This window comes from Nymphaea colorata, chromosome 12 (genome assembly GCF_008831285.2).
Source record: "Nymphaea colorata isolate Beijing-Zhang1983 chromosome 12, ASM883128v2, whole genome shotgun sequence".
NCBI classification, from domain to species: domain Eukaryota; kingdom Viridiplantae; phylum Streptophyta; class Magnoliopsida; order Nymphaeales; family Nymphaeaceae; genus Nymphaea; species Nymphaea colorata.
This window is the reverse complement of record NC_045149.1, coordinates 20,329,946-20,354,088: the sequence shown is the minus strand read 5'-3', so window position 1 is coordinate 20,354,088 and position 24,143 is coordinate 20,329,946. Positions and strand designations below refer to the sequence as shown.

Below are 24,143 nucleotides of genomic sequence, written 5' to 3'. Positions count from 1 at the left end.
ATATTCCCATTGCTTCACTCAGAAAAATTCTTAAAGGAGCCGAAAGAACAAATACAAGATCCGAACATTTAAGCATTGCAGTTGCAGAAATCATTTAAGTTGGATTCTGGTTCAAGATGAGAAGGATATGAGACATGAGAAGCCCAAATGCTCTTGTATTAGACTAACTGCATATCACATCCCCTCAACAGATCGACTCAAATTTCTAACCTGTGCTGACGAGTCATGACACTTCCTTAGTAACAACCCAAATTAACATCAAAACAAACCCTAATTTCCCCTCCACGTTTTCCCCCCAGAAGCAGGCATATCTGCACATACCCTAAAAATCATGCATGGCGCTATTACATGCCTTTATAAGCTTATAAAGAAGACTATTGGCCATTTCGCAGTTCAATGAACAGTTATAATCAATGTTGTAAAAGGTGTATCGTAACACGTATCGGTTGGGGCTGACCTATACGTGTGACATGATATATCGTAAGTGTATTGTAAATGTACCATAAATGTATTTTTTTAATTCATGAAAGCTAGAAAAATCAGAAAAATAGATAAAAATTCAGAAAAATCAAGAAAAATGTATTTTATAAAAAAAAAAAACTCATTACACACATAATGAATATTCATGATTTATCGTTCATAAGTAATGACACATTAATAAAATATTATTGTAGAATACACATAAAATTGGTTATAATAATCACATCTTTGTATAGAATTCAGTTTCTGCATACAGAAAAATCTCTACATCAAGACCCAGAAAATTTATTAGTGCCAAGAACAATTTAATTGTAAAAGAAATTTCAGTAAACATACATCAACTCTGAAAATATGAGAAAAGAGTTAGGATTTGGTTGATTAAAAGAAGGAATCAAAAGCTAAAGAAACGTGCGGTTAATATATTCAAATGAACAACTTGCTATCCATCCATATTTTCCTTGTCATTTAAGCTCTTTATCATTGAAAGGGAAAAATGTCAAGACCTTCTCAAGTGTACTCTTATTACTAATCCATGCCTATGATCCATTGATCCAAGAGAACTCGCATGTTAAGTGTACAAAGACAATCCTAATTTCATATCACAGGCTAGGATAAGATTGATGAAGAATTCAAGAAAGTGATAACAAGAAGCTGGATATACAAATAAGGTTAGAAATCGGAACCAAACGTCAAAGAGAACATTTGATCAACATGGGAACATTTGATCAACATGGCCCGATAAGATGCAAATAGGACTAGGTTGTACCTGTTCAGATTTTGGCGCCAGCTTTAGTCTTATGGTTTACTAGATTTGTTAGTATAATATATTAATATTTAGAACTATTATCTAGTCTATCAAATTCACAAGTTCCTAGCAATATATAAAATATAACTATAAATAACACATAATAAAAATAATAATTTTTCTCAGTAATATTTTCATAATAAATGGAACAATTTCCAAATGTGCTCCTTGAAAGATTGACTTCACCATGATCTGATGTGGAAAATGAATTAAACTTCAAAAACAAGGTTAGTTCCTGAAAAAGTATTTTCCTAATTGTTGTTGTAGTTTATACATCTAGCAAAACATTGCTATTATTCAATTAAGAAAAAAAATGAGAAACAGAATAAATCCACAACAAAAGGAAGCCATCCTTTGCCTATAAGCAGAATCTAATACAGAAATGGGCATCTATGGAACTTAATATTTCTGGAACCCGTAGTCACAAAAGCCAGCAATATTGTAAAAGTATCATAATTTTATCACCAAAAAAGTAGAAAAAGATACCATTGAGAAAACATTATGATATTTTTAAAATATCACAAAAATTAACTATTGCCATATTTTTCTTTTTAGTTTTTTACAAAAGAAAAAAAATCAACTTCACTGAATGTTAAATTTAAGTACTTTTACTGAATGTTTTTCGGCTTTTTGCTTCTTTTAAATTTTAAAAACTACCTTTGAATGCTGCCAATATTTTTGCAAAAAACTAGCAGATAACTCATACATTTTCCCATTAATTTTATATAGATCAAATTTTTTCAATGAACTTTCACATGGATGAAAACCAAAATTTTAGAAAATACTTCTGAGGAAAAGTTTCTCAATAACAGTATGTGCAGCTATCAAAGCGTGTTTATACCCTCACAAAAACCTATTCCATTGCCCCTTTATTCCTCCTATTATCTCTTCTTTCTCTCCTATGGAGATGCTGACATATCAACAATAAAACCATCCAAACAATAAAGGAAAAATGCAAAAGGCAGCAAACTTGCAATTTGAACCCAAAGAAACTGCAATAAACAAATGGTTGAATAGTCTAAGAGGTGATTAATCAACTTGTTGCACGATAAGATGTTAACAACTTAGCAGGTGAAATAGAGAAATAACTTAAAGAAGATATATATTTTCAGATGATGCCATGATGGACACTTGCCGAATGAAAAAAAGCAAATAATATGAAATCTGGCAAATGTACTACTATATTGTTAACAAAATAAGTTACTAAATAATTATTTATAGTAATCATCCATCTTGTGCAACATGTTCAACCAGTGTTATCCATATCATATGATACGTGATACATATCATATAGGTCAAAGAAACCATACACCACTGTATCGGTTGTATCTCACGAATTACGATATGGAATGGCTGATACACCTTGTATCTTATGTTATGGGTCTAGGGTAATTTTTCTTTCCATTTTGTTTCATTTTTTGTTTTACAACTTGCTGTTCCCTCTAATTCCAAACACTTTTAGAGCTTGGAGAGGACAAGTGTTTGCGGGTTTTTGAGAGAATCACTGATTTGAGTGATAAATTTTAAATTTGAGAGAGAATGCAGCCAGTTTGAAGGAAGATTTGTGTGCGAGAGACCGATACATATTGATAATAATCATGGATCCATGATATTAATCACAAACATATTTTCAATTCCCATTTGGCAGAGAAATTATATGTTGTGATGTATACTTATTAAGTTATTCTTAATGTGTTGTTAACAATTAACATATTATGGCTTATGAATGATAAACCATGAATTTTCATTATGTGCAATGAGTTTTTTATACAGGACACATTTGTCATGAATTTTCCTGATTTTTCACGAATTTTTCTATATTTTTCATGTCATTTTATTTTTTATGAATTTTAAAAAATTACGATACATTACGCTACAGCATATAGGTCCCAATACGGTATGCCAATTACCACATTTGGTTCAATGAAAACAACAAAACAAAGCAATAGGAACAAATTAAAATACTTAAGCATGACTAGGTGCAGAAAATTACAATTCTAAAAACATTCGTCCACATAATCCCAGTACACTTTTGTTAGGAAATAATGTCACCGAAAGTTTGCAAACCAGTAATCAGAACCAAAAGATTTCATTTCTGGAAATGTCTGCAATAACTGCAAAAATAAGAGAACCTGGATCAGAATGCTTAATAGGAGAAGGTCAAAGTAATGAGAATTAATATGATAATACAAATGATACACAAAATCAGGTAGAGAACTTCTATAAAAACGAATCCGACATAAGATATAGGCCACAGGTAATACTAAATAACCTAACTTGAACTTAAATGGGATTGGTTGAACTGAAACATATAGCCCTGTGCTGCTGCAGAAAAAATATGCCAAAACCAGAATTGCAACGCCTTACCAACTAACAAGACAACCAGCTTCCTCAATGGTTCTTACCTTCTGCAAACTGGGATGGCTTGCTTGAAATGATGTTGGCACACCTTTCCTGATAAAATGCATATGCATGAATCATGAACGCCAAGTGTAGGTTAGGAACTTAGGACTGTTAACTTCCATTTCTGTATATACCAAAGCATACTAATAAAACAAACATGGTTCCCAGGCTTGAAATTTTTCTCTAACAAGGGAAACCATAGAATTCTTTAGAAAAGCAATTTCTCCTTAAGATTGTCTCAACAAATGAAACACGCACCTAATATGCAAAGACTCTCTCACCGAAGTTCAAGTGTGGTAAATGCAGACGGAATCTGGAAAGACAACCACATGGATGATTATCCATATTTACACAAACTAACATCAACCAAGGGAGGAAGCCGAAGGAAGAAGGAGATCCAAGCATCACTGGGGAGAAAACTCCGTCCATTTGAACCAAAATCCTCATAATGGAAGTAATTTTAATAAAATAAACAAATCATAGATTCTTAATAAATCATAGATTCTTACTGTAATAATAATAGCAAAACCCACAAAAGATAAAAGGCAAATGCCGAAAATGAAAATCAAATAAAATAAATGTTGACGGATAAAAAGAGAACCTATTTGGAGCGACAGAATGAAACTCCGCCTCGGCCAAGTGCGAACTGATCGTTCTTCTGTCTTCTCGCTGATCGTGAAGGTCCTCAGCTACAACCCCGAAAAGACGACTGAAATACAGATAAATCAAAAAGCACCTTTAGTTAGCCATCAAAAGAACACAGGGAAGAATCTTTCTCCTTCTGGACGGGAACCAGTAAACTTGGGTCTGAGTGATTTCTCATGGAGCTGTTCCAGACTCCTGGAACAAGAATTTCGCAGAGAATGACGTCTACGGGAGAGATAAAGATAGAGAGAGAGAGAGAGTCTTACCGCAAGTCCACCGGCCTTCCACGTTCGTATCACAGAGTGAGCCGGTGAGGTCACCTGTGAAGCTGCCAATAAGAGGTTGAGACGATGGGCGAAGTCAGCACATGAAGTTTGGTATCTGCGAACTGCAATCCCTTCCCCTGTTTCTGCAACGACGCGCACTCCCACACTCGAAACAATGAGGAGAGTCTTGGACAAGAACACGATAAACTCCAACCCGTCAGAAAAACATGCCAACTTGTCGAAAGCAGAAGCTCGCAAGAAAGAAGCAGCAGCCTTCCCAGAAATCGAGAACCCTGAAACCCCAACCCATCAAGAAACCCAAACGAGCAAAACGGTGAAAGACCACCCAAGTATGAAATTAAAGCCCTAAAATCAAACCCACACTGAATTACACATCACAATAACTAGAACCTTCCCACCGTGAATCTAGGGCACAGGGAGAGGGAGCTGTGAAAATAGAAAGATAGAGAGCTACCGGTCTCCGATTGTTTCCGGCTCAAGCAATTGATCGTCCGGTATACGAAAACGATGGTCGGAGCACTTAGTGAAATGCCGGTGCTTCCGCCAGGAAACAAAGACACGATGGGGACGGGAAGAAGGCTCTACCGGATGCGATCTAGGAAGCGAGCTCCAGCAGGGACGCGAGTACGGTCTCCTCGTTCAGCTACGAACTTGACTCGTGGCGGTGAAATACCAGTTTGGGTCTGAACTCTGCCTTTATATATTGGGTCTTTATTCGGTCCGAGCAGCTAACATAGTTACCCTTAAATCGGTCACATGCTTCTTTGGCCAAACTTTATTCAGAATTCAATTGTTTTTGCAATTAGAATCATGAGCTCACAATAATACCTTGGGAGTTATAAGGTGGTATCCGAGGTTGAATCAAATTAAAAAAAAATCATTTATAAATAGTCGTTTTATGAACAGCATTGTTGAGTTTATGAAACCATAATAGTTCATAGTGTTTTTGGCGACTATTTATGGTACTTTTAACGACAACTTTTTAGTTTTTTTCTCGTCTAGCATGTTATAATACCTCTGTCTAATTAATAATACATTATGTTTTATTCTATCCAAAATAAAAAAATAAATACTTCACCTTTCTAGACAATTACAAATAATATGACTTATTAGAGAAGGTGCATTTGCAACTGTTACGAGAGTCCTTCGTTTGGTTGGCAGTATCTTCATTAGGAGTGTAATAATAATCTATAATCTTGGGCAGCTCGAGATTTAATCTAAATTCACTAGTGTCGCAGTACATAAGCGTGTTTTAATTTTGCTACACTTTTCTATGTCATTTTTTATTTTCATCTCACTTTCTATGCATTCCTTCACAGTTTTTATCTATAATTTCCATACATGTCATCAAGCAGCCACACGTGGCAAGGGGCACTTATCCCTCCCTATAACTTATTCAAAATTTATGTTGGTACGTTTATTTATGTATTTGTGCACTCTCTCAACTATAACTTCGCGTATTTGTGCCTATCTTCACTAAAGTTTGCATTCCAGCCGTTAAGAATAAAATTGTTACAACATGTTGTTGGCATACATATAAAAAGAACAAAAACAAAAACAAGTTTGTACATTTCAAATGTACACATTCATCCTTATTTAATCCTGACATCATATGTTTTTTCTTTTGGCACGTTTCTCGCTGCAACTTTTGGCTAGCTCAAACCTAACATTGTGTGAACTAGCGCCCCAAATTCAGGTCAGCGTCACAAATTGAAAAGAAAAAAAATATACATGTACGTACCGTTGTCTTAAATACAAAACAATTCCTCACCTTCTAAGAGATGGATGCATTCATTTTAGAACAAAACATTTTTTGTTTGTGCTAGTTAAACCCTTCAAAAATCGTTTGGCAACACTAACACATCGTTACTATCTCATGAATTTGCTTTGCAAAATGGAGAAAATTCACGACACATCTGTTATAGTGTCCTATGAATTTGTTCTTTTTTTTTTTTTGTAGATTCATGAACAATAACAATTTATTACTGTTGTCAAACAACTCTTAATTGTAACTTACTAATTACAAACAAACCGTAACACCAAAAATTTTCATGAACTTGTGATATGCAGAGACATGCCACCAAATTAAGTATCTTGAAGGATCTAATGGATTGACCAGATACCCTATGACTATTTTTGTGGACTCGACCTTATTGTGAATGATTTCTCCAATTCAAAATGCATTTATTTGGGAAACCTATAAATCGTGACAACGTTATTGTGGTTCACAAAACAATGAATGCCAATTGCAAGCTTGAAACGAGATATTTCCACAACCTACACTATACTGAATTGGCATTGCATACTACAACCTCTTATTCTGTCTGGCCTTCGGATTTTATCAGTGCACAAGATACTAACGTGCATTTCAACCACGTCATTCTCTATTTTGATTAAACAATGTTGTTAGGTGGTGTTTGATAGCATTGGATTTAAAATCCTCGTCATTCAATAAACTTTGATTTTAAACATGACCCTTTCCTCTACGAAATTAAAACCAACTTCATTTTTTTTTAATACAACAACGTAAAATAAGGATTTTAAGTGTGGATCTTGGGATTGACCTAAGATACGTAGTTTGATGAACAAAGCATCATTAATTTGTCTCAAATCTCAGATGGAGTATCGTCTCAAATCTATTACTGTTATCAACAAAGCATAATTAATTTGATTTGATGTCTAAATTGGGAGAATATTAAATTATAGACAATCAAACATATTTCTTCAATACTTGATTCTTTTTTTTGAAACAAGTTGTATCGTTTGCATTGTTCTCAAGGTCCAAATTATCTAAAGTTTGATTGAACCATTTTTTTTTTTTTTGGTAAGAAAAAGGAAAAAGGAGCAAAAGCGTCTTAACAATTAGCGGCAGGGAGCAACCGCTGGCGGCGATGCATAATAATAAAAGCACTCTCCTGCAGGCCCGGTACTGAAAGCGTGCATATATAAACGGAGAGAGGGCGGAAATGAATCCGGCGACCATGTGCTGCACTCTTTCCTTCCCGCCGTCTTCCCTCCTCCTCCGAGCCCGCCACCGCGCCAAGACCCGCACCCACGGCGTCTCCCTCCGGACCATCATGTCCACCACCCACCCTCACCCCTCCCGGCCGTCGCCGTCGCCGGACCCGGACTCACTTGGTGCGGTTCTCAAGTACCACAACCAGACCAAGCACTCCTTGACCAGGTACGCGAAGGGACCGCACGGTCTGGACTGGGCGAACCAGCCCAACCCCTTCCGCCGCTACCTCTCTGGCCCGCTTGTCCCTCTCCTGCACATCCCTCCCACCCGAGACGACCCGCCGTATCCGGCCATCTTCCGCGGCCTGCCGCAGCCTGCGCCGCTGTCGAAGCTTTCCATCTCGCAGCTCTTCTACGACTCGCTCGCCCTCTCCGCCTGGAAGACGACGGGATTCTCCACCTGGTCCCTTCGCGCCAACCCGAGCAGCGGCAACCTCCACCCCACCGAGTCGTACCTCATCTCCGGCCCCGTCGCCGGCCTCGCGGACGGGCCTTTCGTCGCTCATTACGCACCCAAGGAGCACGCGCTCGAGGTCAGGGCTGACGTCCCTGCTTTCCTCTGGGACCGCCTCCGGCCGGGCCTCCCCGAAGGGTCCTTCTTCATCGGGCTCACGTCCATTTTCTGGCGCGAGGCGTGGAAGTACGGCGAGCGCGCCTTCCGCTACTGCAACCACGACGTCGGCCATGCTATCGCGGCCGTCGCCATGGCCGCGGCGTCGCTTGGTTGGGATACCCGACTGGTGGACGGCCTCGGCCATCGGGAGCTTGAAGCATTGCTTGGAACTCGACCGCCTCCGTCCGAGGAGAAGGGACCCCTGAGGGCGGATTTTGCCAGAGGGAAATTCCGGGAGCTCGAACGTGAGCATCCAGACTGTTTGATCCTCGTCTTTCCTAGCGGTTCTGGTGAGTTCGCGATCAATTTCGATGAATTGAGTGCCGCTGCGGCGGAATTCTCCGGTCTGGAGTGGAAGGGAACCGCTAATTCACTAAGCAAGGAGCATGTTTACTGGGACATCATATACAAGACGGCTGAGGTCGTCGAGAAACCATCCGGGATCAACGGCGAACAACTCCATATACAGGAATTCTCCGGCTCACCGGTATTTTCGGAGAGTGCGTACCTTAAGGGCGTCTCTGCGAGGGAAATTGCGAGGAAGAGAAGAAGCGCAGTTGACATGGACGGAGTTCATGTCATGAACCGTGAGGTTTTCTACCAGGTTCTTCTTCACTGCCTTCCTTCGCCGCAGGGTTCCGGCAGGGGACAACAGACACTTCCGTTCCGGGTTCTTCCATGGGATTCGCAGCTGCATATGGCTCTCTTCGTTCATAGAATCGCGGGGTTGCCTCAGGGCCTATATTTTCTGGTGAGGAACAGCGATCATTTTGATCGCCTGAAGCAGGGCATGAGGACAGAGTTCGAGTGGGCGAAGCCGGAAGGTTGTCCGGCAGACTTGCCACTTTACCGGCTTGCTAAGGGCAATTGCTGCGAGCTCGCCAAAAGGGTGTCCTGCCATCAGGTTGGTTCTGAATTTCAGAGTCTCGGCTCACGGTCTCACCAGTATTTTGTATTGATGTTTGTGTATATGATGCATAACATTTCTCATCGTTGGCAATCAAGTAGTACTGACTATGTAAATTGTGAAATTCATGAAGCTTGTTTAGTTGGTCTCAGTATAGCCATATTGCGAAACTTCTTGACTCTGCATGTTTGCAATGGCTAAGTTCCTTTCAATCATCTGAAAGAACGTTGTCCATTTATTTATTTATCTCTTTGTAGTTCTCATATCTCAGATGGATTAATCTTTCTGATAGAACTCTCCCCTCAATGACAAAAAGGAAGCATTGCAATGAAGTTCATTTTCTTTTCTTGTTCATATCTGTTTCGTCAATTATTAGTCGGCAGTTATAACTCTAATGTTGCATTTTTTTGGATCGAGTCAGTTGCAGTTGATGGATTTTATATTAGTATAATATTCACACTAGCTAGAGAATTAAGTTGTTCCAACGTTGTTATCTCATAATTGTAATTTGTAACTTGTTAACTGAAATGTGCCCATATATATTAATCGCACTTCATCAGCTGGAAAATAAAGTGTTCATACGGATGCTTCCACGTAATAGCACGTGGGCTTTTGATTAATTTTCTCTCTAGCTAATATGCACGCTTTGGGTTCATTTTTCTTATTCTGCCATTACTGTTTCATGCTTTCCTTAATACAGCCAAATATGCCATTTGTAGTTATAGATTAGAGAGAGGGACATGAATAAGTTATAGATTGAGCAGAATCACATGAATAATGGATTATCATTTGTGAACTCTGTTATTCAAAAAATATGACATGATTGACTAACTGGTGCACTGGTTTTTAGTTTTTTAATGGAAGCATTTCATGCATATTGAAAGATAATCTCTCGGATTCAAGAAAATTGAATTTCTTGTGTATAGTCAAACAGGTTTCTGCTTGCTGAAATAGTATTTTGGGGTTGCAAAAATGCAGGACATTGCAGGTGATGGCTGCTTCAGCCTAGGGATGGTCGCGCACTTTCAACCAACTCTGCGGGACAAGCATATTTGGATGTATCCTCGTCTATTTTGGGAGTCAGGAATTCTCGGCCAAGTATTATATCTTGAAGCACATGCAGTAGGCATCTCTGCTACTGGGATTGGTTGCTATTTCGATGATGCAGGTAATGTTGCATTTATCCCTTTACCTTTTCAAGGCTTTATATTTGTTGCTCGTGATTGCCTACATGATTATCTGTCTGACCCTAGGTTGCTAATTAACAGAAAAATAATCGGGACACAATCTATTGAGATATTGCATGATTTGGGATCAAATTGATTGCTTGAAGCGAGTTCTGCACTTACTTTGCTGACAGGACATTTTAATCTCGCGTGCATCTAGCTTCTTTGGGACTTCAAGGGGTTTGGATCCCATGAGGAGCTATTATTAACTCTAAGAATGGGAATAGCACAATATTTTAGTTCATATAACCTTGACATTTTATGTTATACAAGACCAGCTGTTGTACTTGAAGTTGGGAAAGGAAAAATGTTTTCACAGCACTAAAGAGCCACTGATGCAGCCAGGTTTTTCTGACTTGAACTATCATCATGCTAGAAGATCAAATAACAGAGTTTGTTTGTCCCTGACATGAACTATCATCACTAGAAATTCAAGTAACAGGGAACATAATGATAAGGCCAAAGACAGGAAGTGAATGTGATTGCCTGGCTACTTGAAAATGTTTTTCATCCAGCAAAGCTACTGAACTAATCCATCTGGAGACAAATTAGTTGATTGAATGAATTTAAGAAGGACAATCTAAATATCAAGTAGAAAGCGTCCCCTTTTAATTTGCACAGAATATGCAACCATTCCTTTTTCATGGCCTGAACAGAAGGTAGAAAGTGGCCTCTCTTAACCGATTATCAACTAGCTTTGCCTCTGTAAGTTTGTGATATTAATCCTTTCTTGTGCCTTGGTGATATTAACCATATCTTCCTCCCAGAAACCGTGCATGTAAAATCCATGCGCTAGAATTGCTGATGCTGCTGAGGACATACGTTGTAGTTAATGATGTGGATTATTTTAATATATATCTGAAGCTTTTTGTACCTTACTCGTGAAGAAGCATTTCAATTTAGTGTGTCTGGCCTTAATAGGGTTATTTCTAGTGCGTCACGTGGTCCTTGTAAAGATCATCCGTGTGCTAAATTTGAAAGATACGCAAGTTTTCTGCTTTTCCATTGCCGAGGATATTAAAGAGCTTATATGCGCTTGAGTTGTGCTTTAGGTTCCAGCTCTTAAGTAATTATGTTTTTTTACTTTGATTTCTTGCAGTTCACGAGATTCTTGGGCTGAGAGGGTCTGAGTTCCAGAGCCTGTATCATTTCACCGTGGGAGCACCAGTTCTGGACAAGCGGATAATGAATCTGCCTGCCTATCCGGGCCCAGCAATAGATGCATAGTTTGAGGCTAGTCTGGCGCTTCTGCAACATTTGCACACATGTACACTAAAAAGTAGCGGAAAAAGAACAACCAAAGTTTTTGCTTCTGGAGGGTGGATTGGGCTACATCCGACATGCAAGGAATATCACAATAGCTTGGACTGTTGGACATGTTAGTTTCTCTGTTCTGCAGCAATTTATATCTTAATGCATCTGATTTCTATCCAGTAGGCTCTGTATGTATGTTCAAAGGTGTATGTATCTTATAAGCTCTCAGGTGTTCAAAAACGAAGTCTGCAAGGTGACATTTCTTCATGACTTGTTTCTAATGGGGATGCATTTTCTCCATCCCTTTTTTTGAATACTTCATCTACCATCTGCTGCTGTTCTCTCCAACCATGTCTAATAATAAACCAACTTTGTGTGGCAGTGATTCCGGTAGTGACACCAGCTTTATTGCAGCAGAAAGAAATACTATTTCTCGTTATTAATGTGAAGTTGCTTCAGCAAAACTTATCAGCCGTCGGCATCAGCATCGCCAGAAATTGCTGCAGCAAGTGAGTGTCTTATTGTACCCAAGTCACCCGAGGCCAGGCTTCATCATCGCCAGAAAATGCGTTGATTTTGATATCTTAAAATCTGTTTGCTTGGCCAAATTTTATTTTTTCCAAAAGTTATGATACCCTAAAATGCCGATTATCTGTGACAGCACAAGTATCATTTAATGCAAGGCTGCAAGCCTGCTACTATACCTATCTAAAATGTAGATGTGCCATTATTTTCTCAATTGACAAACAGCTTAATATTCCACTAGATCAAAAGAAAGTCCTCACAAGTTGCGTGACTGTTGATCCAAGTTGAGCTCCTGAGAAAACTGTCGACGGAGCTGGTAGGCAAGCTGAACGAAGCGTTCCATCAATATCAGTTTTGGAGTGTATGGACGGATACGCATCGTATCTACTCCTTATACAACTCAACGCTGATGTAGGTTTTCATTGTTTTGTTTTTATTCGTTAATTAATTTAATATTTAGTATATTTGTTAAATTCCTAAAATAAAAATGGAAAGCTAGACCGGCCGATGCATGATGATAACTTGAAAAGTAATGCAGCATCAATACTGTGACTGACTAATGGTGTCGAGGTTATCCAGTCGAGTAAGACACGTCGGCTGTTACAGCGAGCTGAGTCCAGCTTAAGCTCACAGAGAAATTGGGCTAAATGAATCTAAACCCCAGGCCTGTTAAGCTAAAGCTGAACTGCTTTGTATAGAGCAGAGGCTGAACCTTATGGAAACCAATCACTCCCTATATTCAACTTGTTGAGCTCATTTTCACAAATTCACTGGCCAAAGCTGTGCCGAAGCGCTGGCTGCTTTATGTACAGCTAAAAAGATCAAAATCTCAGTCATTTTCGAACTGTTTGATCGAGACAAATGGTATAGATATTTGTTTAGGCCGAAACCTCTTATGTATCGATGGATTATCTTCTTTAGTGTTGACACTGTGAGCGTAGGGGAGGAGTGGATTGTATGATGGTGGCCATCTCGGCTGCAACGGCCAACTAGATGCAGACCCTTTCATCACCGCTGCCGGTATCTGCATGGGGTCGTTATGCTTGCCGCTACCAATGCCACCGGCGAAGCAGGAGCAAGAAGAGCCAGCCGCAGCCTTTGTTTCCTCATCAGAACAAGAGCAGGGGAGGTCTTTTGGCCAAGCCATCACCGGCATCAACTCCCCTTCTTCGCCGCGGCCCCCAGACCATGACCAGACTGCAAATGCTCAACGAGACAATCAAGGACGTTCAGGATAGCATCGAGAAGGGTGTTCCCGTGGGGCCTGATATCTTCTCCTCCCTCCTGGAGACCTGCTCTCAGATGAGCGCCTTCCAACAAGGCATTCAAGTACACAGCCTCGTTCCCCCACGTCTCCTCCGTAAGACTCCATCTTTATCGGCCAAACTCCTGAGATTCTATGCGGTCTGTGGTCGTCTTGAAGATGCCCACAAATTGTTCGACGAAATGGCTCAACCACCTTCTGTTTTTGCATGGAACTCCCTCATATCTGGGTACGTCGAGCAAGGCCACCATGAGGATGCTATGGCTCTCTACTACCAAATGGATGAGATGGGTGTCGAGCCTGATAACTTCACTTTTCCACGCGTGCTTAAGGCGTGTGCTGGAATCGGGTCGTTGCAGAGGGGTGAGGACGTCCACAGGCATATTATACGCTGTGGTTACGGTGGAGACCAGTTTATTATGAACGCCCTGATCGACATGTATGCTAAGTGCGGTGAAATAGTAAAAGCCAGGCGATTGTTTGAGAGAATGCCTGAAAGAGATATTGTCTCATGGAATACCATGTTAGTCGGGTACATTCGGCATGGGTGTTTGGATTTTGCTGCTAGTGTCATTCGTCTCATGGTTTCTAAAGGTTTCGAGCCAGACTCTGTTGGGATCTCTGCAATGCTTTCTGGCTGTGCTTCTGCTTCCCGCAGTTACGGTCTTTGGATGGGGACTCAAATCCATGGACGAGTCATCCGACAGGGGAATGACCTGGAATTATCAGTAAGCAACTCTTTGATTGATATGTATGCCAAATTAGGCTGCACCAGTAGTGCTCGCGCAGTTTTTGATCAGTTGAGAGAAAAAGATATCGTGTCATGGAATTCAATTATCTATGCGTACGGTAAAAAGGATGTTGAACAAGCATTTGCCATGTTCAAGAGGATGATTGAATATGGTATTGCTCCTGATAGCATTACCTTTGTAGCATTGCTGTCGGCATGTGTTGGCGACTCAGCATCTTCTCGATGCCTTGTTGATGAGGGTCGGTATTTCTTCAACTTGATGCTCAAAAGATATGGTATTCAGCCACGCATAGAACACTATGCATGCATGGTGAATGTGTTAGGAAGAGCAGGACTTATAGATGAAGCATATAAAATGATCACTAAACAAATGCGGCCCTCACTAGAACCTGGACCTAGCATTTGGGGAGCATTGCTGTTTGCCTGCAGTATACATGGGAATGTAGATGTGGGTGAGATAGCAGCTGATATGCTGTTCGAATTGGAGCCTGATAACCTTGAAAACTTCAACCTTCTTTTGCAGATATATTGTGGAGCTGAGAGATGGGATGATGCAGAAAGGGTAAGGGAGATGATAAGAGAGAGGGGATTATAGCAAGATGCAGTGGATTGTATATGTGATCACAGTGCAGACCCTTAAACTTCTCCCATCGTATTGGCTTGGCTAAGTCCTATTTTTTCCTTTATTTTTTAGTGAAAAAAGGAGAGCATCGAGAGCCTCAGATTTTTCCATTTAAACTTGCTTTGATTTCTTCAAAGTAACAGTACTGGAGGCACGACCTGTCCAGTTAATGCAAGGCATGCATCGTCCAGAGAGCAGCTTGTATGTCTGAATCGGACATTTGTAAGAAGACGAGTGAATTAATTGAGATTCTTTCCAAATACAAACTGTTGCAGCTCATAATCCTAGAATGCTTTCCAAAGGTGGTATTCACATCTGCCCGATAGTCTTTTGGCTGCTTGCAGCTTGGCACATGTTCATAGGTTTTAATTTACAAACGGAGAACGTAGTTTACATTCTAGGTGACATACATATCAATGTTTATATATGCTTCTCCAAAAGCAGTTTGGGTTGTACATTTGATGTCTATGGTGGTAGTATCCAACAAAATTCTGTGTGTCAATTAATCAATGCTGAAAATAACATGCACTGGCCTCAACTCTTGCACACGTAACAAGCAGATTTTTTTTTTTAAAAAAAAGAAAGGCAGAAAACATGGATACATCAGCAGCTTCTCATTAAGGTGGTTCCAACCTTCATAATCTGATTCAATCTCAACAAATTTTCTATAAGCACCACCACAGGGGTGAGCAGGTGGCAGGTGGAGAGTAAAGGGCGTCAAGATACCGGATAAAATCTCATCCCTATTGTTCAGCTCACTTCAATTGAAAAGAATAATTCACGTCCGCTGCACAAATTAATGACAGCAAGTCCCAAAATTTCAAATAAATTCATGGTAATTCCTTGCTAACGGAATTGCAGCACTAAAAAATTTATTCCACTCAAGTCACAGAAGAATTGGTACACCATTCTGGGCATAAGCTAAGCTACTGTTACAGTTGAATATAGGTGAACTTCAATTACTCGATTCACGGCCTACAATTGGCAACTATCTGAACCACTTTAGTTAAGTTCCTCGTGCATCAAAACGAAGTGCTACTACATGATTTTGACAAGATAACACAATTTAGCGTCCACTCTCTTTTGCAAAGCATCTCTATGCTGTGATGTATTTCAAAATTGCTGACCTGATCTTCTCCATGAATTCTGCTGCTTGTTTCTATAGAAGGGACAGAAGAGACATGAGAAATAGAGAGAGCCACGTACTCTAGCCTCGGATCAGATAAGCTTTTACCTGCTCATTCTCGTGAGCACTTGCTATATTTTGATCGAGAAGTGTCAGTAGCGATCTGTTGATCTCATTTTTTTCAACCATATCCAACAACTATGTCAAGGAGAGAGTCATGTCAGTTGCAGGAGAAAGACTTTAAAATACTGCAAGTAGAATTCTACCATCGTACATACAGTTGCTTTCTTATCCTTTGACTGCAATATTCTGGACAATCTTTCCTTTGCTAGCACTAGATCTCCTTGCATCTTGTCATACGCATCTGTTCCAGGAAATGTGGTAACTTTAGTATGTTTATGACCCCATGAGAATTCTTTAATAGCATCAGGATCCAGATTAAGATGATAAGAACCAACCAATTCCTTCCACGAGGACCTTATGCATAGCTTCTAGCTCAATCAGCCGATCCTCCATATCCTGAACAAAATTAATGAACATATAAAAAGGAAGTTGGCAGTCCTGTTGAATAATCCAAGAGCATTCAATTTGATTAACTATACGAAGAAAGAAACCTTTGTTTTTGTAACAGCAAATCTTAATTGACCTATTTCAAGCTCCACATGTGCAAAAAACTCCTTGGTTAACCTGCAGGAATTTTAATAGGTTGGCAGTCAGTAAGCATGTCAGCAAATTTTACAGCTCATACATTTATACGTATGGGAGATCGATTTTGTGATTTCATGCTGGAGTTTCGACGCGATTCTGAGGGTCAGCACCTGGGTGGCGTGTTTGTACGGTGTTGTCAACATCCACTTAAGATTACTGCTGTGTCCGCCTTGGATGCCCTCGCATTGTTTCCAAAAGAGCCGTAAAATGAAATTCCACCCTATTGTTTCAACTCAATAAGGACCACATCTAAGTGATTAGGGACAGAACAATTTTCCCTAGAAGACCAATCGCTGTTTCTAGATATTCCTGGAAATCGAATATTAGCATGGTAGAAGAGTAATAATTTGGGTTAAGTGGCATAATTTTTTGCTCAAGCAATCTAATCTGCAGTAACTGAAATACTAGGCGCGGGTCCTCCTCTGATCTATAACAACAAGAAGGCTCGCGCCTGGAGAATTCAGGTCAGGAGGTTTCAAGATTCTTATAGAATGTGCAAGGACCTTTAATGGTTGCCTGTGATATTTTGATCACACCTAAAAGAACACGTTCTTTCCTTTTTCTGATAGGCCAGCCAAGTTTCAGCACATGCCTACCAAGTTATGCCAACAAAGACAGACGTGAGTATTTTGAACTCGTTCAACTTGAAAGGTCCAAGTCCAAAGGCCTAGGCAGGTAGATCGAGGTCTTTCCGACAAAATGCCGATTCTTTTGTAGTTTCTATTTTTGGAGTCAGGGGTCTCTGCGTGGGATGGGCTGCAAGTTGCAATCAGTAGCAGAGGTTTCATGCCAAGAAGATGGGACTTCTTAGCCAACATATGTGCAGCTGGGAAAGGGAGAAGGAGATAAGCAAATATTAGCTGATTACCCACAGTGCACATATGTCCGTCCACGACTACTGAATTCAGATTAGGAGCAACGTACCTCAAAATAACAATCTCAAAGGTTAAGACTACTCGTCTCAGTCCAAGCAAAATACAAGAGCCAAGAGCCAACTAAAGAATGTTAAGAGTCGAAAAGGAAGATAATGGCAGACCTGGGTCGCAATCGTGCGATTTCGAATTCAATCTCCTGAGCTTCGGTGTCGAGAAAGTATTCGACGAGGCCGGCATCCGTCTCAGGCACAACCCGAGCCTGAAAACAAGAAGGCAGAATTGGAAATTAATGTCCACAAGGATGATAAAATTAAAGGCGAAGGACGAGCAGGATGGTGAAGGTGGTACTGGAAACCTGTCTTTTCTCGGCGCGCCTACGCCGCTCTTCTCGGACCTGCCGTTGGAAGTCCTCCGTGGCGTTGGCGTCCTTCTCGAGCCTTTTCTTGAACTCCAATCTCGCGATGTGCCCTCCTTGAGGCGGACCAAGTATCCCCTCCGGATCCTTTTTCATTTTCACAAAGTTGGTAATCATCAGTATCAACGGAAACAAAAAGATGGTAATCATCAGTATCAACACACACACAGAGGGGAGAGAGAGAGAGATAGAAACCCATCCGATGCAGACCACCGTCCTGCTGCGTCTGGAACTCGAAAGTAGTCGTCCAGTGGGACGGGAGGAGGAGCGGCCTACCGAAAGCGCACCGCCTGAGATGCTAAGCGACGCCATTGACTCGCCGGACGGCGTCCCTTTTCCTCGTTCACTGCGGTTCTGTCCACTGAACTGTTTCCGTTTCTAAAAACTTATCCGTTTCCCCAAAAACCTATGGTTTGAGATGACGGCGGGCCTGGTGTTATTTCAAGATTAGTGCTTAGTCTAACACAAAAACAGAAAAATTTTCTCTCCCGACAAGTATTTTTCAGAGGGGCAAGTAAAATAGCAGAAGAGAAATTGCTCAATGATATTAAAAGTTAAAGTGCCACTTGCCCATTTCCTTTTAAACATTTCAACAAAAATGATTTCTGCAGGTTGACATTCTTGTCTATAATTTAAATTTTTGACAGGTTTTTGCACTAAGATCACAGTTCCGCGGGAAAACTAAAAAATGAGGTTTAATTTCCTTGAGAGAAAGAAAAATGTTAGCTAAAGCAATAAAAACCCAGTTTAATTATAAAAAGTAACGTTCGGAAAAAAGCCGCAATTTTTTTGTCACAGCTTCTTATTTCAGACTTTTATGGAAGGTGTAATTTTAATTAAGATTATGAAGAATTTGTTTATTTCATAAAGAAATGGTGTTCAAAACTCAACGTCGGAAATCTGGAAAAGAAACCTTTTTTTTTTAATACAAATTAATTCCCCAAAATGCCCTTAAAATCTAGCCGCATTGTCTGCAGAATGGCAATTGGCTTTACATTGGGATAATTGCGGCGTCATCACTACATTTGATCAAAATAGAAAACCTGGCTCGTCCCCTCACCATTGAAGGACAACGCAGTCCTGAGAAGCGGCAAAAGAAAAGACCGAACCGGCTCTCTGCCTTCCATAGCTGCGCTTTCGAGCCCATGTTTTTACCGAGGTCGGGATCTTGGGGACGCGTTGAATGGATTAAGCAAATTGCGTAGTGTAATGGGTGCTCTAGTTTTCATCGATCTGCGAGCTCCTCAGGTGTCAATGGGCTTTCTTCTTCAACATCTTGGTTCCTATTGCTGTGGTTCTTCGCATAAAGCCCTCGCATATAGCGGTGGATTTAAGCACAGCGGCAGAAGCAGCATGCTCGCAAGGACCAGAAACAACAACGAGAATGCTGCATCCTCTCCTCCAGACTTCTGTAACAATAGAGCTCCAACTACCCAATCTAATTCATTTCCCACTGCGGATGCCATGAATTCTTTCCCTAAAGACGGTGAAGAAATTTCACGTGAATCGTACAACAATTTGGTTCGTTCCTATTGCGAAGCCGGCGAGCTGGACTCCTCAATGAAAACGGTAGCACTTATGGAGGCTTCAGGAAAGCAACCAAGTAATTCTAGCTACAATTATCTAATTGGGGCACTAGGCAGCGTTGGTAGAACACTGGAAGCAGATGCCATCTTTCAGGAGATGAAGCTGTGGGGGGTGCAACCCAGTGTGACGACCTACAATCTTCTTCTACGTGGGTTGTTGAGGAAAGGGCTGCTTCAGTTAGCAGATTGTTTGCTCTTGGAAATGCAGGAAAGGGGAATCAGGCGCAACTGGGAGACTTACAAGGTGCTACTTGAGGCCTATGCTCATGCGGGACGGTTGGCAGATTGTTGGGAGTTACTGGTCGAGATGAAGAAGAAGGGATTCAAGGTGAAATCTTCATATGTATATAGCAAACTTGTTGGCCTATATAGAGATAATGGGATGTGGAACAAGGCTATGAGTCTTATCAGAGAGATTCAGGAAAATGGGGTTTTGCTGGATAGAAGGATGTATAATTGTGTCATTGACACGTTTGGGAAGTTTGCAATGGTGGATGAAGCTGCAGAGACTTTTACGAAGATGCGTTTGGAAGGGATCGTGCCAGATGTCATGGCCTGGAACTGTTTGATCAGGTCGTATTGCAAGGCGGGGAAGCTGGATAAAGCATTGGAGTACTTTACGGCAATGCTCGAAGCAGGGATGTATCCTGACCCCAAGATATTTATCGATATAATTAGTGGTTTGGGAGAACAAGGCCAATGGGATTGGATAAGGAAGAATTTTGAGAATTTAAAGAATAAAGGGTTTAGAAAGAGCGGGATCCTGTATGCGGTTTTGGTTGACATTTATGGACAGTATGGTAACTTTGAGAGTGCTGATGACTGTGTGGCAGCCATGAAAGCAGAGGGTCTGCAACCTTCTCCCAGTGTGTTCTGCGTCCTCGCAAATGCTTATGCTCAACAGGTGCGTGACCTTATCATATCTTGGTGTGTAAGAAATCTTTAATTTATGTTGTTTTTTGTTAGCTATAAGCATCTGTTGCTTCTCTAATTTGTTTCTAAGTTGATTGTTGAAAGATCTTTGCTGTGACCGGATGAACCTCCATGATAGGGAGACCCCATGACATAAATGAACGATACTGTTTCTTTTCTCCGCGGAACTAAAACAGCAGCTTGGTTTCCTCTCTGAGCTAATCGCAGGATAAGTAGATCTCGATACCAGAGTTTTGTCTGCGGAGGAAATCCTTACGATATGTAACATTTTTTTTTCACATAAGAATTTGGAATCCCGTTGGGGTCTGAAAAACATATATATTGGTTAGAGGAGAAGCGGAAAACATGGAGTTCAAGAAATAGTTTGAAACTGCATTATATTCAAAATGGTGATTTTCTGAATTTTGTAAATTTTCTGATATTTTTGGCTTTTGGGAGCTTGGCGAGCAAATTCTGACCAAATGAAAATCCATCATGTTTGATGGGCATGTTGAAACTTCTGTAATTTCCTAAGTCCTGTTTCTTTTTGAATTTTTCCTCGGAAATGGATAATTATGGCCTTATAATGTGTTCATTTTATCATTTGAACGCATATATCTATAGCGCGAGAACCTCATAACTATTATGGAATGGAAAGCAAATGATTGCTATAACCAAAACTAGTGTGTGGAGCCCCACAATGCCTTGATTACCTGCTCTAAGAAAGGTTAAGCAACAGCAGATCTTTCACCAAGTTTGAGATTGTATCTTTCTCTGAAATCTTCCTGAGCTGCATAATTTGGTCAAGTTCATCTGTGCTGAACGGGGTCCATATTCCTCCAGGGAATGTGTGAGCAAACAGTCAGAGTTCTTCAACTCATGGAAGCTGAAGGAATTGAACCAAACCTTGTCATGCTCAATTTGTTGATCAATGCATTTGGTATTGCTGGGAGGTACTCAGAAGCAATGGCAGTTCTTGAACACATAAAAGCAATTGTAAGCATTTTCGTACTTGGTATAACTTTCCTTTTGGGTTCAACCAGTCCATCTCAACCCCTTTTTCTCTCACACTCGACCTATTTTTTTCTCTCTTCCCCTTCTTTTTCACTTTTTCTTTTCACAAATATCCTCTCCACCCTACGATTTATGGATCCTATAGAGGGAAAGGGACTTCAAGATCCAGCCCCATATATATGTATAATGAATTTTCTTTTATATGCACATTTCTTTAGATGTCATTTACAAGAACGTGTTCTATGTTGAAGGGAATCAGTCCTGACGTGGTTACATACACTACAGTCATGAAAGCCTTAATTAGGGGAAGAAAATTTGATCAGGTTTGTTCTGCTTGGGTTCTTTAGCGTAACTCTTTATTATGATAGCCTGCTCTAATTTTTTTCATTATGACTATATGATAATTTACTCTAATCTAGTTACCTACATCGTTTGCAGGAAGCGCAAAGTAGTCTAGTCTTTTTATTGTAGAGCATGGCTATATTAAGAGTTTTTCCATGTGGTATGCAACAGAAAGCTGACCATTTCGGTTATAATAGTCAGATGTCAAGTTGCAAGTGCACATCGTGATTGTAGTTTCTCAGATCCCTATTGGGAAATTGCAGATAGTTGCTGCTTCCTAAACCAAGATAATAAATAAGTACAGTCCTACAGTATGGATCTTTTTTTGGGAGTCACGTTTATGTAAATTCCCAAATGAAGAAGGCTCTAATCTAAAGTTATTAACTTAAGTTCTTCAAAGCTATGGATGAAGTCAATACAAGTTAATTTTGGATAAGAAGATTTTTTGTTGTCTGATTTTTTTGATGTATTCTGAAAATAATTATCACCAATTACCCATTGGCTTAATGCAATTGTGATGCACTGTCTCTTATGACTAACAAGTGCGATCTGTTTGTGCAGGTAACACGCAGTTATTTCCCCACAAATTTCTAAGAAAAACATGTAGAATAGAAGTTGCTAATGATAAGATTGACTGCCTATTGATGATTTCTTTTTGCATATACAAGTATCCTTCTTTGTTGGAAAGTCATGTACCTTCCATGCAGGCTTACCTTATTCAGTTTTGGCTGAGATCAGGTCCCAGGAATATATGAGGAAATGGAGTCCAATGGTTGCACCCCAGACAGAAAAGCAAGGCAGATGCTGCAGACGGCTTTGTTAATATCAGAACGAAGGCATGGTAAGCTTGTATGCAAGTACATGTGTAACCACTCGAGAAAAGTGCATGTGTGTGGTATATGTTTTTCACTTAGCTGATTGAATATTATTTTTAAATGTCTAGCTGGATCTTTGGCAGATCGCTGAAATTGAGGTATTCATCCTAATGATTCTAGTGTCTGAAGGTCAATGCATGCTCGTAATCATGGGTTCTTCAACTGTTTAATTATGAGTAAAACTTCAAGGTATTCACTCATCTCCTTTTTCTCTGTATTTGTTTCCATTCGTTTGCCTTTGCCAAACCTTCTTGCATACTCTGCTGTTCTCGTTTTTAATATCACATTGCAGTCCTCATGCAAAATGAAGTGTAGATTTCACCTATCCTCTGAACTCACTTTCCTGCTGGTGGTGAAGTTGCCGTATGGGATCTTTTGCGAGTTTAATGATTGATCAGAATTTTTTTCAAATTTTTAATTGTTGGGTGGGCATTTTAGCCACTGATTGCAATCTGAGACTTATAGTTGCATTACTTTTCCAAAGAATTTGCTGAAATGCAGCTGCCTAAGTGTTATTCAGTAGAAGATGGAATGACTTTTTTCTTATTTATCATGCTTTCAATGCTTGGCACTTTTTAGTTGTTTCAACCTTTGACATCCCATTCATTGGAGTTTGGACAATTTTTCTTTCCTACTTAAACATGCAATTGTTTTTTAATTTAGCACTCAAGAATATAAGATGAAGGCAAAATTGGTCAACAGGTTTGCCTTCTTAGGAATTATCCACGTGAAAATTTCATCCAACATGGTTGTTCTAGCTTCAGAGCTTAGACTGGGTGCTGTTGTGCTAAAATACCCATCTGTAACCTGACTAGGACGTCCGTTTGATGATTAGGTGGTTGATTCAGAAATGGTACTGAGATATTGAACTGAATGGCTGTGCACTGTGCAGACATCAAAGTGAAGAAGTTGCAACAAGTTCAAGGCAGTCTCAGGTTCATGCCATCTCACTATTTTCATCACATTGTATCTTTGACGAGAGCACTTCATGGGCAGAATTGTGAAAAATAAGGAGCTGCTTTTATTTATTCCATTAAATGGAATATCATCTCATCAGGTCTGTAGTGTGTAGTTATCCAGCCTTCACTGATATACCACAGTTCTTCCCTTTCGGGTGAGTCCTTCACTGTTGCTGTAGATTGCAAAAGCAATCGGTTTTCACTTTCAAGATGGAGATCATTGGAGGATCGGACAATTCAGGCACAATGTCCAATCCATCCTTAGCATATGGTCATGTTGGTCACCTCTTTTTTTTTTGTCGGTTTCGTTTTTAATCATAGACAAGCTAGGTTAGGGAAACCCCTAGCAGATTGTCCAACAGAAGCGTACTAGGTATTGAACTCTTGATCTTCTTCTTCAAATTGAAGATTGCTTCCCCCGGATAAACAGAGCTCTTTGAAGGCCATATTATTCGGGTCTTCACGTTGGCTTCTTAAGTTCCAGCCACATCTTCATTGACGTAAGTTGAAAGTTCGAACCTGAATGAAAGC

The 24,143-nt window shown here is 40.1% G+C and overlaps 5 protein-coding genes across 15 annotated transcripts in view; 3 read left to right on the top strand and 2 right to left on the bottom strand.

The window, feature by feature from the left end:
* LOC116265782 (mediator of RNA polymerase II transcription subunit 13) overlaps positions 1-5,278 on the bottom strand; it is a 29,792-nt gene extending 24,514 nt beyond the window's left edge. Inside the window, exons 1-5 of one of the 3 annotated variants that reach the window (XM_031646692.2) lie at positions 5,075-5,278; positions 4,600-4,892; positions 4,290-4,397; positions 3,691-3,739; positions 3,279-3,399 (exon numbers count right to left, since the gene is read on the bottom strand). In XM_031646692.2, the coding sequence (XP_031502552.1) occupies positions 3,279-3,302 (24 nt within the window). In that variant the 5' untranslated portion in view covers positions 3,303-3,399; positions 3,691-3,739; positions 4,290-4,397; positions 4,600-4,892; positions 5,075-5,278. The remainder of the gene's footprint in view (positions 1-3,278; positions 3,400-3,690; positions 3,740-4,289; positions 4,398-4,599; positions 4,893-5,074) is intronic. The other 2 variants (XM_031646691.2, XM_031646693.2) reach the window with 2 other exon arrangements.
* Positions 5,279-7,549: 2,271 nt separating this feature from the next.
* LOC116265751 (uncharacterized) lies at positions 7,550-12,019 on the top strand. The gene is made up of 3 exons (XM_031646610.2): positions 7,550-9,155; positions 10,137-10,326; positions 11,484-12,019. The coding sequence occupies exons 1-3, from the start codon at positions 7,587-7,589 to the stop codon at positions 11,609-11,611; spliced, it is 1,887 nt and encodes a 628-aa protein (XP_031502470.1). The 5' UTR covers positions 7,550-7,586; the 3' UTR covers positions 11,612-12,019.
* On the top strand, positions 11,750-15,066 carry LOC116265306 (pentatricopeptide repeat-containing protein At4g25270, chloroplastic-like). Its single transcript, XM_050080901.1, has 2 exons — positions 11,750-11,891; positions 12,021-15,066. The coding sequence occupies exon 2, from the start codon at positions 13,157-13,159 to the stop codon at positions 14,771-14,773; it is 1,617 nt and encodes a 538-aa protein (XP_049936858.1). The 5' UTR covers positions 11,750-11,891; positions 12,021-13,156; the 3' UTR covers positions 14,774-15,066.
* A 552-nt stretch (positions 15,067-15,618) lies between these two features.
* LOC116265426 (uncharacterized) lies at positions 15,619-18,395 on the bottom strand. Of its 2 annotated transcripts, none has more exons than XM_031646014.2 (8): positions 18,135-18,395; positions 17,865-18,011; positions 17,671-17,768; positions 16,541-16,613; positions 16,385-16,445; positions 16,205-16,290; positions 16,035-16,124; positions 15,619-15,959 (listed from the first exon to the last, which is right to left on the bottom strand). In XM_031646014.2, the coding sequence occupies exons 1-8, from the start codon at positions 18,234-18,236 to the stop codon at positions 15,897-15,899; spliced, it is 720 nt and encodes a 239-aa protein (XP_031501874.1). In that variant the 5' UTR covers positions 18,237-18,395; the 3' UTR covers positions 15,619-15,896. The 2 variants fall into 2 exon arrangements, with proteins under 2 accessions (XP_031501874.1, XP_031501873.1); XM_031646013.2 differs by having other exon boundaries at positions 18,120-18,380.
* Positions 18,396-18,883: 488 nt separating this feature from the next.
* On the top strand, positions 18,884-23,881 carry LOC116266054 (pentatricopeptide repeat-containing protein CRP1, chloroplastic-like). 8 transcript variants are annotated; one of them, XR_004175243.2, is made up of 6 exons: positions 18,884-20,414; positions 21,266-21,418; positions 21,688-21,759; positions 22,517-22,619; positions 22,737-22,842; positions 23,546-23,881. XR_004175243.2 is itself a non-coding variant. In XM_031647126.2 (5 exons), exons 1-5 carry the CDS (start codon positions 19,134-19,136, stop codon positions 22,742-22,744), a joined length of 1,617 nt encoding a protein of 538 aa, XP_031502986.1. In that variant the 5' UTR covers positions 18,884-19,133; the 3' UTR covers positions 22,745-23,215. The 8 variants fall into 8 exon arrangements, 2 of the variants coding, with proteins under 2 accessions (XP_031502986.1, XP_031502985.1); XR_007574971.1 differs by having other exon boundaries at positions 23,489-23,881; XR_004175242.2 differs by lacking the exon at positions 23,546-23,881 and adding an exon at positions 22,946-23,215.
* Positions 23,882-24,143: the final 262 nt, after the last annotated feature.

What these genes read in the sequence shown, in the direction of transcription:
- LOC116265751 (XM_031646610.2), top strand. Translation starts at nt 7,587, where the DNA reads ATGAATCCGGCGACCATGTGCTGCACTCTTTCCTTCCCGCCGTCTTCC. An exon ending in AAAGGGTGTCCTGCCATCAG is followed by an intron (nt 9,156 to 10,136) that starts GTTGGTTCTGAA and finishes GCAAAAATGCAG; the next exon opens with GACATTGCAGGTGATGGCTG. An exon ending in TTGCTATTTCGATGATGCAG is followed by an intron (nt 10,327 to 11,483) that starts GTAATGTTGCAT and finishes GATTTCTTGCAG; the next exon opens with TTCACGAGATTCTTGGGCTG.
- LOC116265306 (XM_050080901.1), top strand. Translation starts at nt 13,157, where the DNA reads ATGCAGACCCTTTCATCACCGCTGCCGGTATCTGCATGGGGTCGTTAT.
- LOC116265426 (XM_031646013.2), bottom strand. Translation starts at nt 18,236, where the DNA reads ATGGCGTCGCTTAGCATCTCAGGCGGTGCGCTTTCGGTAGGCCGCTCC. An exon ending in ATCGCACGATTGCGACCCAG is followed by an intron (nt 16,614 to 17,670) that starts GTCTGCCATTAT and finishes AAATTCCTGCAG; the next exon opens with GTTAACCAAGGAGTTTTTTG. An exon ending in GGTCCTCGTGGAAGGAATTG is followed by an intron (nt 16,291 to 16,384) that starts GTTGGTTCTTAT and finishes TTCCTGGAACAG; the next exon opens with ATGCGTATGACAAGATGCAA.
- LOC116266054 (XM_031647125.2), top strand. Translation starts at nt 19,134, where the DNA reads ATGGGTGCTCTAGTTTTCATCGATCTGCGAGCTCCTCAGGTGTCAATG. An exon ending in CAAATGCTTATGCTCAACAG is followed by an intron (nt 20,415 to 21,265) that starts GTGCGTGACCTT and finishes ATATTCCTCCAG; the next exon opens with GGAATGTGTGAGCAAACAGT. An exon ending in TTGAACACATAAAAGCAATT is followed by an intron (nt 21,419 to 21,687) that starts GTAAGCATTTTC and finishes TCTATGTTGAAG; the next exon opens with GGAATCAGTCCTGACGTGGT.